The following is a 12,854-nucleotide window of genomic DNA, read 5'->3' on the forward strand; positions in this document are numbered from 1 at the left end:
TCTAAACATTTAAACCTACAACTATTATCTCTGCCTTCAAGAAAACTGGTCTTATACCATTCAACCCAGCAATAGTTCTTAGCAAACTACCTCCATCTCTCATGGTCAATTCTCCACTCCCACAAACCCCACCCCTACAAACATCATGCCTGACAACCCCATCCCTCCCTCTACAACTTGAAAATCCTTGTCTTCAATCTACACCAAAGACTATGCAGTCACTTAAGCGCCATGCAGACTCACTTCTAGCTGGGATTGAATTCCTTTCACTCTCCATTAGCAATAGTTTCCAGAAATATTTGCAAGGAAGCTTAGCTCAATCGCAGAGTAGAGCACTTGCCTTAGAAGATCTTGAAACCACCAAAGCAGCAGAACTAGCAAATGCTACACAGCAGAGAGGTTCCCAGCGATCTCTGCAAAAGAATGGCGTACTTTATATGAGTGAAGCTTGAGCAATGGTTCATCAGAAAGTGGAGGACAAGGCAGAGAAGGATCTTTGGCAGGCTCAGGGAATTTTGGAGAATACACAGAAGTCAGCAGAAAACAAGAGTAATAAACAGTGGAAAGAAATTTGTAAACAGATGCACAAGGCAGTGAAAGAGAGAAGTAAGTAACAAAAGCTTCAAGGTATTCATGGTCTTGAAATTGGACATTTTATTTGTAGTATTTAAGAAATCTATCGTTGAGCCGTTACTATCATTGAACTGTGAGGCACTCCAGGGGAGTGCCACCTACTTTGAAGGTCGTGTAGCGTCATTCGGAGTGGTGGGAACCTTGGCACGGTTAGCAAGTTAACCCGCTACCGGTAGTCGCAGCAACGGCCCTCAAACTGAGATCAGATAGGCAGGCTTCATATTTCGTGCCTATAATCGAGGACATCCTTCGCCCCAGATCCCCGGACCGGAAGTGCGTTGAGATGGGGGGTCAAGGCCAAGCTCAGGACTGAGGCGCTCCTGTTGTGGGGTCCGTGAACATCGTGTCAACTAACTTACTGGTACCGGTAACCGAAAATAATCTATTGTAGTCGGCCTATCACTAGGATCATTCAGTAACTTTAATCCCCTCAACCGAGCCAAGAATCTGATAGATGGTAGTGTGCGTGGGGACGACGGAAGTGATCAGAAATGTCTTAGTCTATGCCGGCTGTTCCTTTGGCAGTGACGAGACAATACGAGCTCATGTTTCCTTTTCTTGCTTCTTCTTAGCCTTTGTGAATACGAGAAGAAAGAAGATCCATCCTCAACTATCCTCCATCAGGAATAACGCCTTGGGGACATCCATTCCCCCCACCCCGAGTCGCACAACAGGCATGCTCGTGTGAATGAAAAGGCGCAGCCCGTGACTAGGCGATGCCCAACCATCTCCCAGACCCACTCAGCAGAGCCGATATATTTGATTCCCAAGACATCCAATTCGAGTTGTTAATTGGACCCGAAACACCCTACTTGAGTACTTGTATATTATATATACCCAACACGGTACGACCGTCAAATATGTTCACCGCAAAAGTGAGGAATGGCCCCCTAAGAAACCCAGGCTAATGCATAGCAAATGATGGGCAAGGAAAGAGGCTGAAAGGAAGAGAAAGTGAAGGAGATAAACTTATGGATAATAGAGAGGGTAGTTTTGTACCTCGGTAGCAGAACAAACTGGTATTGCAGGGGATCGACTACAGTACGCGCAATCACTTTGGTGCAAACGCAGAGCACCGTATCGTACTAGAGATGTTATATTATGTGGGAATTTAGTGGGAACAGGCTTACAGCCATGGGATTGGATTACCGGTGCCTTGGAGAGGGGTGGAGCCTGGGAAGTCATTGTTCACATCTTGTCGATCGGGATACTGCATTGTATCATAAATTGACTTGACAAGAAACAAAATACCGATACCGACCCCAGCTCTCAAAGACACAATTTTAGACTACCCGTGCCGCCAAACCTCCTTCAACAAAACTAACCACAATACATAGAAGAAATCACCACAAGGCATCGTTATCCCCATTAATCCTACTCCGTGTTTAAAACGCAGGGGGAAGGCTCTTGCCCCGCACCTCAACACCTCGCACTTCCTGGCCCTTCGGTGTACCTATCACACTCGGGAAAAACGGCCGTGAGCCCCTTTATAAAGTTTCTACACCAATATTGACCTCCAGTAGGCTTCGCCAGGATATCCCCGAACTCTTTCAGCACACTTTCATCAAGTGAACCCGTTGTGATCTCAATTTCGTTTGGACTGCCTTCGCTCCTCCACGTCAGCAATGTCCCGCACTTGTCGCAGAAGCCTCTGAAGCGCCCGGGCGAGGCGGTGTATTCCCGGAATGTCGGTGCCGGCGATGACCAGGTGACGGTTCTGGGCTCGGTGGTGAAAAAGTGGACCATCAGCGACCCCGTGTTTTTGCGGCATTGAGTGCAATGGCAGATGTGCGGCTTTTTCAGCAAGGAGTTAGTCCCTCAAAAAGCAGGGGAGTTCTGGGCAACGCTGGGGGGGCTTACAACTGGAGGCCATTCCGACTCTGGGCCAACCGGAAAGGAGACCTTGTAGTGAATTGCTCCGCAAAGGCAGCCGCCGGTGATGGGTGCATGGCTTTCTTCGGACATTGTGCTAGGTTTGCTCAAGCTCGAGAGATACTCTGCAATCTAAAGAGAAATTGAACTCTTTTATGGGGCTGGGGTGGTTATCGGGTTTGCGATTTTAGTTGAGTCATTCTCCAAGATCATGGGCTGCTGTACTAGTACAGTACCGGTACATCGACGTTGCATTTGAATTTATTTTCATGACGCCCGGCGGCGGCCCCCAAATACGAGACCAAGAATTTCACAAGACTCTCGCTACGTAGTGATGATACCGTAATGGTCAGGATTTGCATACCGGTAACGTAATCCAACCCAAATTCACTTGAGGTGGGGAAGAGCGTTCAGAGAGAGTCATCTCTCAAGACACCCATAGACACAGGAAGTGCACCGATCGGCTTGTCGATTACTGAACCGGTATCAGCCGCCGTACTGGACAAGCACCGCAGATACCGCACTTTGCAGTACGAGAGTTCGCGTCGAATATGAGCACGCCCGCATCCATCAAAAAACCGGTCGACCGCACGACAACTAACTCTATCGGTGCACGATGCCCTGGTGGCCTTCACGGGATAGATCCGGGAGCAGCGTGGACTGGCTTCTCAGGCCCAATAACGCTGCGACATTAAAATCCAGCAGTTTCTCGTACTTGCTGCGGATACTTTACCGGTACAAGTGATGGCGCTAGAAGCGATAGGGGGAAGCGTGCTTATGTTCAATGGTAAATATTTGAATCTACTCGAGTACATGTACCGCCGACCCGGCATGTTGAAGTCTTGGAGAGTGTGTCAACCTGCACACCATCTTTTAGAAGGGTAATTCCGCGCAAGCCACATGCAGTACTATAGAATTGTTGGTTACGCCACAAAAGACACTGCTAACATACCATAAGTCCGCTATAGTAGTAGAGTACCGTGGAAACCCTAATAATTAGACCATGTGCAATTCATCATAGTCGAAAACTCCCTACTCTGGAGAAGGAGCAAAAACGGAGACCGCGGCAAACGGTGGGCAACCCGGCCCCTCCGAGAGACATAAATATAAATTTAAAGAACAAAAAAAAAAAAAAAAAAATCACCAGCAGAGGCAACCCCACTGACATGGCAGAACAGTTCAATCATTTCGAGATTCTACGGTGGACACACTCAAACATAATATTATGATACCCCCCAACAAGCCCAGGCCCACTGCCCGCCATCCGAATCTCCACCCGACGAACAAATCTCCAACCGCACCCGCACCACAATGCTATCGAACAGTAACTTAACCCCTCCGAAGCCACTATCACTGCCCCTCACTCGCCGCTCGCGCTACCAAGTGCTCGGAATACAATCAATGGAATAACTCGTCTGCCCAAGTATCATACTGACAAACAGCATATCATATCATGGAAAGGAAAGAGGTTCAACTAGGGTATCATGATGAAGCACAGAAACGGGGACTAAAGTGTACAATAGGGGTTGGAATGGCTGATCAAGTTTATAGCATAAGTTACATATATACAGATTCCTCAGTCCCGCCGCCGCCGCCGAGTGCTGAGACTGCGTGATGGATGGGGCAGGCCAAACGGTGATCCGCGGGCACTCTCGAAGCCCAATGAGCATCATTATACGCGGAGATCTCGAGCCCTGGCCCTCCCGTCGGTAGTCGATTGGCAATGTCCTATTGGACGCAACGTTAAGGTGGAGGGGAGGTGGGCTAGCGGCCCCGGTAGGAGTTTTTTTTCTTCCCCCAGGATGCTGGAGATCTTGGGGTGTTTCTGGACTTGTGGGGTATTTGTAATCAATCTCTCGATAGCCTACGATACTTGGCATAGGTGACTTTGTAGGGCCCCAACGTGCACCACCGCGACCACCAGCAGCCCCAAAGACTGGGGGTTCCCTCCCACCCCCCCCCCACCCCCGGCCAATTCCTAACAAAGAAAGAAAGAAAGAAACTATACGGCGACGACACAACAGGCCACTTCTACACCCTAGGGCTTACCTACTAAAACCAAACCCCTCGCGTAGAAGACTACAATCGCCGTTCCACGCAACGACGACCACGACAGAGCGGCAATCATCCGGAAAATGCAATTCCTCCCCCTCCGGCGAGCACGAATTCATCAGCATTCCGGAGGGCCCCCACGTCGTCCCAGACCTCGGAATTGCTGTTTCCGTGTGTGTTCTCGCATCACACTCGGGGGGGGGGTAATGATACCGGTTCATCTCTGAGGAGGAGGACACTGTAGAAGGAGGAGGTGCTAGGAAGGTTCATGACCTGATCCGGCGGCCCACCGATGATGAGGGAATGGAGGGTGTGGTCACGTTTCGGCATTTCTCCTTTCTTATGACACGATGCCTTCTTGGGCGGGAGAAATTTAGCGCTGGTTGAGGCCGTATCTGGCCGGTCAAAGGGGCCATTGGCTGAGGAGAGGGCCTTCGCGGGCGAGCGGGGTGGTGGTTGTGGACAGGATTGCGGAGAACTAGAATGATCTGGTATGGATGATAGCGAGAGATGTAGGAATTAGGTATCATACTTAAAAAAGGAACAGATATGATGAATCCACCATGTCACAGTACCGGTACAGTACTGTACACTTTTTCCTTTCAATTTGAAGAAAATTCATCATTACAATGTCATGATACCGCGCACCAATACGAATTACCATACCCGCAGAACCGATAGAACCATGATTAGCCCACTCTATCGTTACCCCAACAGTCACTCGCGAACCCCCCACCACCCACCCATCCATACTACCATACCATATCATCAGTGAAACATTAACCTTATTCCAACGACAGTAACACAAACCGGATCAATGCAACAGCCACCACTCGCTCACTCGTAACTTAACGACCCCAAGCACAATATGATACAGTTATTCTATTTATCGGCGATCCTACCGTGATTCCAAATCGCTCACTCGCTTGAGCGAGATAAATGAATAAAATTTAATGGATAAATAATGTCAATATCCGTCCGTAAGTATTATAGACCACGGGTGCCCCTTCCACACACACACCCCAACATTGGGCGAAACTAGAGTAAACATGTTTTCCGCCAAGATGGGCAAATTGGGAAAGGAAAGGAATGGTGGGTTGGACTTGGAGTTATAGCCTTTTGGTCACTTTCGGGTATTGTACGCGGCGCGATTGGGGGAGTGGTGATGGAAAGGATGGGGGTTGAGTTAGTGATTTTCTATCATATTATCATATCATACGTTTTGATGAGTTGGAGGAATTCGTGTTTTCTAGGGAAGGTTCGGGGTTATGATTGTTTGTTTATGTGCGTGTAGAAGTACTGTACTGTACAGGTGTATAGCGTTGATAGGTACTTTGGATAGATGTGGCAATTGCACAGTATAATGGTACATGACAAAGTAAGGAAATGTGGTAAGGTATGATACCAGGTCCGTAAATAGACTCGACTATTGTTTATTATTGTCAGTTGGTTTTACTTATTATCGAAAGATGTGATGTTGCGACTGGTAGAAAGTATGATAGGGTGGATCAAGCTTACCTTTGGTGTGTCCGCCAGTGATTTTCTCCCTCCTTCCCTCCCATTCGTGTAAAGCCCAAAAAATAAAAATGCAAACAAAAACAAAAACAAAAAACCCGCTTATACAATCCGATCAATTAATTATAATCCTTCCTCTCACACTTTTACGCACCTCCCGATTGCCGTTCGTTACGTTCGTCCGTCAAGCCTCACTCATGTACTCGCTCCCCATCGGTGACTCCTTCGGCCGGTGCATGCGTCTGGAGTAGTAGTGAAACAGGGTAAGAACGAAGATGAGAAAGATGGAACCGCCGATGGTCAGGCCGACAATGATGCCATTCACCTGTGCTTGCGATGGCTCACCCATTTCACCCAGTTTGGTTGTGCAGGGTTGTTCTGGTTTGGTTTGTTCGGGAATGAACAAAAGGTTTGTTTTATACTAACAAGGATGGAGGAGGGCAAAAAAAGCACGGGTCATCCGTAAATCGTGAAATCCGTAAATTCTTTCGTTAAAGGTGGTAGATTAGCCTTCTTCAATCCTATCTGATGCGTGAATAATGGGAAAGGGAAACCTTCCTGGATCACAGACTGCTTTATACAAACCTGAGCTCTCGTCACACGCCCTAGATTATCTAATGGCGCGTCTCATGACATCAAGCTTTCCCCGATTGTGCTGTCCTTTGGCCCTAAAGTTTAACCTCCAGGGCGGCAGACAGCTGGTACTGCCCGTCTCCCTTCCTCCCTCCTACAGCTTCCTAGCCATGAATAAACAAGCGCTACGGACAAGATGGGAGAATTTGAGCATCGACCTTGAATTCCCGCGGCATGAGCGTCACGGGTAGGCAGGTGGGATATGGAATTTTGTCTCTCTCTCTCCCTTTTTTTTTTTTTTTCTGCACTGGCACGAGATGGTATTGGTTGAGGGAAAATCGGCCATCCTTCTTCCTCCTCTGTCGTGTCAGGACTGCAGCGTGCCGAATGATACGTTACCGGCACCTTGCCGGCGCACACAATGCACCCCCATGCCCACAGCGTGAATATCCCAAATTCGATCATGGACCTCATCCCATTCCCTCATCAAGTACCGACGCGAAAAAGAGTTGGGAAGGATTTTCAAATTTGGGCTGACGGCTCATATACTCGGAATCACGATACGCGTGGTGAACATATGATACCCGCTGGTTCACCTCCCTGGGGCCCAGTCAGAACGGGGATCGAAGGGAAGGAAAAAAGAGGGGAAAAAAAAACCACCTTCCATCCCAAGTTCCAAGTTCCCAATCAACCAAGGCTTTATCATAGTATGATAGCAAAAAACAACACAATGTCCACGTCCAGTCTGCCACGACAGACACGCGGCTGACAACTCAGCATTGGCGTTGCGGCGAGCCTTTTTCCATTTCTTCATCGAGTGCTCCGGGTATGCAGAGTACCCTTGCCGTAGATCGCACCAGCCTGATGTGGATATCTTCCAGAATGAATTATCCCCAAGGGGCGGGTGAGGCGGTGAGTTACCGGTACTCGTATGGGATCTTAAGTTATGGTACTTGGAGGGCTCAATCCCGTTCCCTTGATGCCGTTGCTTCGCCTATGTCTGGAGGTTTGGTTTGATGTGTTGTGCTGTCTGCGTCTGTTGAGACCCATCACGTGTCCAGCGAAGGGGTGTCGGGTGCGTGATAAACATGACAAAGCACTCGTTTGCGTATTACTCGAGTACCCCCGCCATAACTTGCGTTACCCACCCGAAGGCATCTCCCATTACGGTACCCCTGACATGAACGAGTCTCGAATTCCTCGAGGGCATCCCCATATCATGTGCACCTGTCTCTCACCCCATCTCCTTCACCATCCCCTTCACCATCCCCTCATCTACTCGCCTCCCCCTTTACTTACCGTCACTCAACCACAAGTCCACGATCCGCCTCGTCTATCCATGCGTTGAATCGCGGAAAGCTTTCTGAACGGAATGGTCGGGATTCCGTTATTGGCATCTTTATCCCCAGTTCAACTTCTGGAATCTCCTGCGTCCTGCGCGCCAGCACGGTTGCACAGCGTGGTGGTGGTAGATGCCCTGAGCAACGAAGCGCGAGCCAGCTGTCCAATAGACTATGGCTTTTCTCACATACCGGTTCTCGAACAGTTCTTGCATACCGTAAAGCCAATTGATAATGTGCAGAATGACTCCGCCCATTTTTCTTGGTGCGGAGTGTGTGGCGCCGATGTGCTACCAAACCAACTAAATTTTTGGTTTGTTCCCTGTTTGTCTGCCTTTTTTATTGCTAAGAGGTTACAATTCTTGGAGGTATGATACCGGTATGGTGTCAACCCTAGGCACAGACAGAGCTCCATAGCATATTAAGCTCTCGCTACTACGGAGTTGGAGGGTGGAGTAAGAGGCTGGCAGAGTATGGGGGTGGACTACCTCGGCCCGAGCTAGGCACGGACTATGATACGTTTCGCCTTTTTGACCAGCGGAATTCAGCAATGTTTCAAAGAAGCGGGGTTGCATAAGAGGATGATGGACGCCTTTCCCGAAACGGGGGATAGGATAAAAAAAGAGGGAGAGAGAGAGAGAAAGCATGGTAGCATTAACCATTTTTTCCAATCATAAAGTACCGGGTACTGGTGCCGGTACTTTTGAATTTCAAAATTATCCGGACATTTTTATGCCAAGGCCCTACAAAAGCGCCAAGGTATCTGGGTATCTTGGAGATTTGCAAGTACGTCGTATCATACCTATCTCTAATTAGTGTTCTCCAGATGGGACCATGTTTGACTCGAACGCGCCGATAAAAAAAAGTAGAACATAGGATTATTGCTTGTGCTGGAATCTTTGATAGCCTACGCCGATTTCCCCGCTTCTGAGCAATAAATATTTCCTACTATGGTGCCAGCATTTTTGCTCACAAAGAGAACAAAGAACCCCCCCCCCTCCACTTGGATCCCCGATTTCAGAAGCCCCGACTCAAATCCTCCCCACTCTATCATATCTCTCCGGATTCGATAACTGAAAGGCCATCTCTGCAACATTCTATGGAACACAGGCACATATATGCACTCGAGGTCATCGTTCGATTTCCCCTCTTTTCCCTTATTATATCGTTGCTAAGACTACCGGTAGTTACTCGTGGTTGAACGACATTGTGAACGCGTCTGCTATTGCATGCCCCAAAATTCAGATCTTTCGCTTGGATATTATAGTGTCATGCAATAATAGTTGTGTTCACAAAAAAGTCGTTCAATCCCGAGGAATTGAGATGTACGGTACGGTACTGGATTTGTCCATACCCCGCCCCCTATCCTCAATTCACAAAATTTGCGTCGGATCCTTGACGCGTTCTTGGAAAAGCTTCAATCAACTTTTTTGGTTGGGATTGGGGCAATTTTTCAATTTGATTTCCTACGCTCAGTCCTAATGGACGTTGAGATGACTCTCGGATGACTTCGCCAAGAGGTTATCATACGGGTCCGACCACTCGATTCTGATAGGGCTAATTTCCAACGGGGAAAATGCTCGGGTATTCGCTCCCGGGCTTATTCTAGAAGAGTTTAAAAAAGCCACACTTCGGCACAATCTTCAAGGGATACAACGGGGGGGCTCCTTGGCATTAAATCCTTAGGAGAAAAAGTATGATAGGCCTGGCTTCAATTCCCGCTTGTGTCGGAGTTTTCTTTATCACGGAACCTGAGCCATCATAACCTTGTTTTTACTCGCAATTTTTAATTAGGATATATGATAAATTTTTTTTTAAAAAAAATGCAAAACAACTTGGATGTGATCGGGATTTGATCGGGATTTGATCGGGATTTGAGCATAGACGGGTCTTTTTTCCTGAGGATTTGATGCCAAGGAGCCCCCCCGCTGCATCCCTCTTTGGCGCCTCATCTGTAGGGCACGAACCGTACCTGTGCATGAGAAAGGTGGTGTTGAAGTTGGAAATAACTACTCGAGTATATCATATTAAGCCCCGCTTCGTTTTTTTCTTTCCCTTCCCCCCCCCTCCGTCATAATTGGGAAGAAAAAAGGGCTATTGCTAGGTGTCTTTTTCAACGAAATGCAGTATTATGATGGGCTTGTTTTTGGGTAACCCAAAGAGGATCCTAGGGATATGGTAGGCGCGGAAAAACTTTGTCATACCTCCGCCATGACTGGTTTACTCTAGGCCTTAAACATTCAACGTTAGGAAGGTGGGTTCGACGGCATTAATGGGAAAGGGACAGACTTTCGATGGAAATAAAGGGAGCTAATGTGGCAAACCTGCCCCGGGTGCCGCTTAACCGAGAACTCTTTCGCACATAAATTGAGAAACCATTTGCTCCTCCCATGGACGAAGCATCCTTAAATCGGGAAAATGACAGGCCAGAGTCTCGAGAGAACCGTTTCCATACGAACATTCCATGGTGAGGACGCTGGGGCAACGGATTACTCAGAGCCTCTACCAGTCGAAGCTATGCGAGTAGAGGGAGTTGTTGAACGGGATAAAGATGTTATTTATTGGGAGCAGGGTGATCCTGACAATCCGCACAATTGGTCAAATGTGTGTATTTTCTTGAAATCCCCTAATATAGCCAATTTACGGAACTGACAGTACTAGGGCAGGAAATGGGTTGTCTCCCTGATTGGTATACTGATGGTTTCAAACTCAACATTTGCATCATCGCTCCCCGCCGGTGCTATGTCGTACATAAGGAAGGATTTAGATATTACCAGCCAGGAAATCAGTTCTTTGACAATTTCCATCTTTTTGGTTGGCTACGTTGTCGGACCCATATTCTTCGCGCCGGTCAGTGAATTCTATGGCCGGCGGCATGTGTCTATTGTAGCATTTTTATGGTACTCTATTATGAGTATTGGTTGTGCCCTTGCGCCAAATATTGGTGCGCTGCTGGCGTTTCGGTTTTTGGCGGGTACTGGAGCGAGTGCGCCGTTGAGCGTCGCTGGTGCCCAAATGGCGGATCTTTGGGATGACCCTGTTAAGCGGGGGAGATGTGCATCACCTTTTTCTTCCACATTTTTATCTGCATGGTACTGACCCGGGGAAAACATAGTGATGGCTGTGTTCTGTGCCTGCACAATGGTAGGGCCAACTCTCGCGCCATTCATCGGCGGCTACATTTCAGAGACACAGCTGGGCTGGCGGATGACATTTTGGATCGGCTTCATCATAGCTGCCATATCCTTCATCCCCCTAGTCCTCTTCTGCCCGGAAACCTATGCTCCTATTCTCCTTCTCCGCCGCGCTGAGAGGATTCGCGCAGAAGGCGATATACACGCTGTGGCGCCACTTGAACTCGATGACCGCGATCTAAAGAGAATCCTTGCCACCACCATAACCAGACCTTTCCGCATGTTCTGGCAAGAGAGCATCGTTTTCTTCACAAGTATGTTCCTAAGCCTCCTTTACGGCACATTCTACCTCTCCTTCCAATCCTTCCCAATGATCTACCAAGACATATATGGCTTCACGCCCGGTACCGTTGGTTTCTTCTTCCTCCCCCTAGCGGTAGGGGCGGGCCTCGCCTGCGCGGTGGGCATAGCTTGGGACTCCTACTGTCACCGCAGGCAAAAGCAAAACCCCAACGTGCCCTTATCCCCCGAATTCTGCCGACTTCCCATCGCCCTCATTGGCGGCCTGGCGTACTGTACGAGCCTCTTCTGGCAAGCCTGGACTGCGCGCGAAGACGTTCATTACGCCATCCCTGCTCTCTCAGGCATCCCTTTTGGGTTCGGCTTTTCCCTTGTTTTCCTCGCCTTTATGAATTACCTTACCGACGCCTACGAGATCTATGCTGCGAGCGCTCTGGCCGCAGCGAGTATGTGTCGGTCATTTCTCGGCGCGGCATTCCCGCTGTTTGGTAAGACTATGTATGACCGCTTGACGATCCCCTGGGCGTCGAGCCTTTTGGCGTTCGCGGCGTTGGGGATGTCGTTTATTCCGATTTTGTTTATTCGATATGGTCAGCCCCCCCTCATTTATCTAGCTTATCGTGGATATAGCGGGCTAATCACTGCTGGAACAGGGGGGAAAATCCGCGCTGGGTCAAGGTTTTGTCAATTCCTGCTGGAGCGAAAGAGGATCCAACATGAGGAGGAGCAAGCACGCTCAGCTTCGGGAGCCGCGTCGAGGGCTCCGTCCTTCAAGGGGTTGGCTCTGGAGAAGGAGGCTGTCTAGCTATCTAGCTGGCATTTTAACCCCTTCTTTCCTTTGTTTCGTGTCATCTCATCACTTCACCCATTCACGGCATTTGGAGTTCGGGAAGGTTCATCCTATTCATAGAACAACATATACACTACGGCACAGCTTAAATTAATCTTGATGAAAGGTTGGAAGTTTATATTATTGCCACCATCACTACTAGTGTGTGTACATATAGTTCTTATTTACGCTATTATGGTAAAAGCCCCTATTTTGCGGTAATGTTCAGCGCACAACAAAAATATTCCCACTTTCCTAACAATTGCCACACATAGGGGGGGGGGATACAACAAATATTTATTTTGGAAATACATACAGTATCTATATTGTGACGCGCTGGACAGAGAGAGCCTCCCTTGTATGTAAACAATTTATGCTCGGACACGCCGCAAATATTATACTATGATTCCCCCATCGCCGCGATATCCTCCCCGGGATGGTGGTGGGCGTGCACGGGGCGGGTGGCGAAGTGAGGGGGGGTAGAGAAGCATGATATCATAAAATATTATGATAAAAAAGATTTGAAGGGGGGGGGGGGTAGGGAGTTAGGAATTCTATCCAGTAAAAAAGCTTGATGTACAGTATTCTCCGTCACCAAACCTTCTT

General features: G+C 48.4%; 3 protein-coding genes; 1 reads left to right on the top strand and 2 right to left on the bottom strand.

Moving 5' to 3' along the window:
- Positions 1-1,874: 1,874 nt before the first annotated feature.
- GSTUM_00008111001 (uncharacterized protein) lies at positions 1,875-2,598 on the bottom strand (the record flags this gene model as incomplete). XM_002839847.2 has 2 exons in its annotated part: positions 1,875-2,427; positions 2,494-2,598. The coding sequence occupies 2 exons, from the start codon at positions 2,596-2,598 to the stop codon at positions 2,053-2,055; spliced, it is 480 nt and encodes a 159-aa protein (XP_002839893.1). The 3' UTR covers positions 1,875-2,052.
- A 3,204-nt stretch (positions 2,599-5,802) lies between these two features.
- GSTUM_00008113001 (uncharacterized protein) lies at positions 5,803-6,828 on the bottom strand. XM_002839848.2 has 2 exons: positions 6,076-6,828; positions 5,803-5,983 (listed from the first exon to the last, which is right to left on the bottom strand). Exons 1-2 carry the CDS (start codon positions 6,117-6,119, stop codon positions 5,824-5,826), a joined length of 204 nt encoding a protein of 67 aa, XP_002839894.1. The 5' UTR covers positions 6,120-6,828; the 3' UTR covers positions 5,803-5,823.
- A 2,330-nt stretch (positions 6,829-9,158) lies between these two features.
- On the top strand, positions 9,159-12,382 carry GSTUM_00008116001 (uncharacterized protein). XM_002839849.2 has 4 exons: positions 9,159-10,589; positions 10,647-11,040; positions 11,101-12,009; positions 12,073-12,382. Exons 1-4 carry the CDS (start codon positions 10,404-10,406, stop codon positions 12,222-12,224), a joined length of 1,641 nt encoding a protein of 546 aa, XP_002839895.1. The 5' UTR covers positions 9,159-10,403; the 3' UTR covers positions 12,225-12,382.
- The last annotated feature ends 472 nt before the right edge of the window (positions 12,383-12,854 follow it).

This window comes from Tuber melanosporum, assembly GCF_000151645.1.
Source record: "Tuber melanosporum whole genome shotgun sequence assembly, scaffold_42, strain Mel28".
In the NCBI taxonomy this organism is placed as follows: domain Eukaryota; kingdom Fungi; phylum Ascomycota; class Pezizomycetes; order Pezizales; family Tuberaceae; genus Tuber; species Tuber melanosporum.

Excerpts from the sequence above, each read along its gene's own strand:
- GSTUM_00008113001 (XM_002839848.2), bottom strand. The coding sequence starts at position 6,119 with ATGGGAGGGAAGGAGGGAGAAAATCACTGGCGGACACACCAAAG. Across the intron at positions 5,984-6,075 it reads CACTGGCGGACACACCAAAG|TCGAGTCTATTTACGGACCT; the intron begins GTAAGCTTGATC and ends AATAAACAATAG.
- GSTUM_00008116001 (XM_002839849.2), top strand. The coding sequence starts at position 10,404 with ATGACAGGCCAGAGTCTCGAGAGAACCGTTTCCATACGAACATTCCAT. Across the intron at positions 11,041-11,100 it reads CCCTGTTAAGCGGGGGAGAT|TGATGGCTGTGTTCTGTGCC; the intron begins GTGCATCACCTT and ends GGGAAAACATAG. Across the intron at positions 12,010-12,072 it reads GATTTTGTTTATTCGATATG|GGGGGAAAATCCGCGCTGGG; the intron begins GTCAGCCCCCCC and ends CTGCTGGAACAG.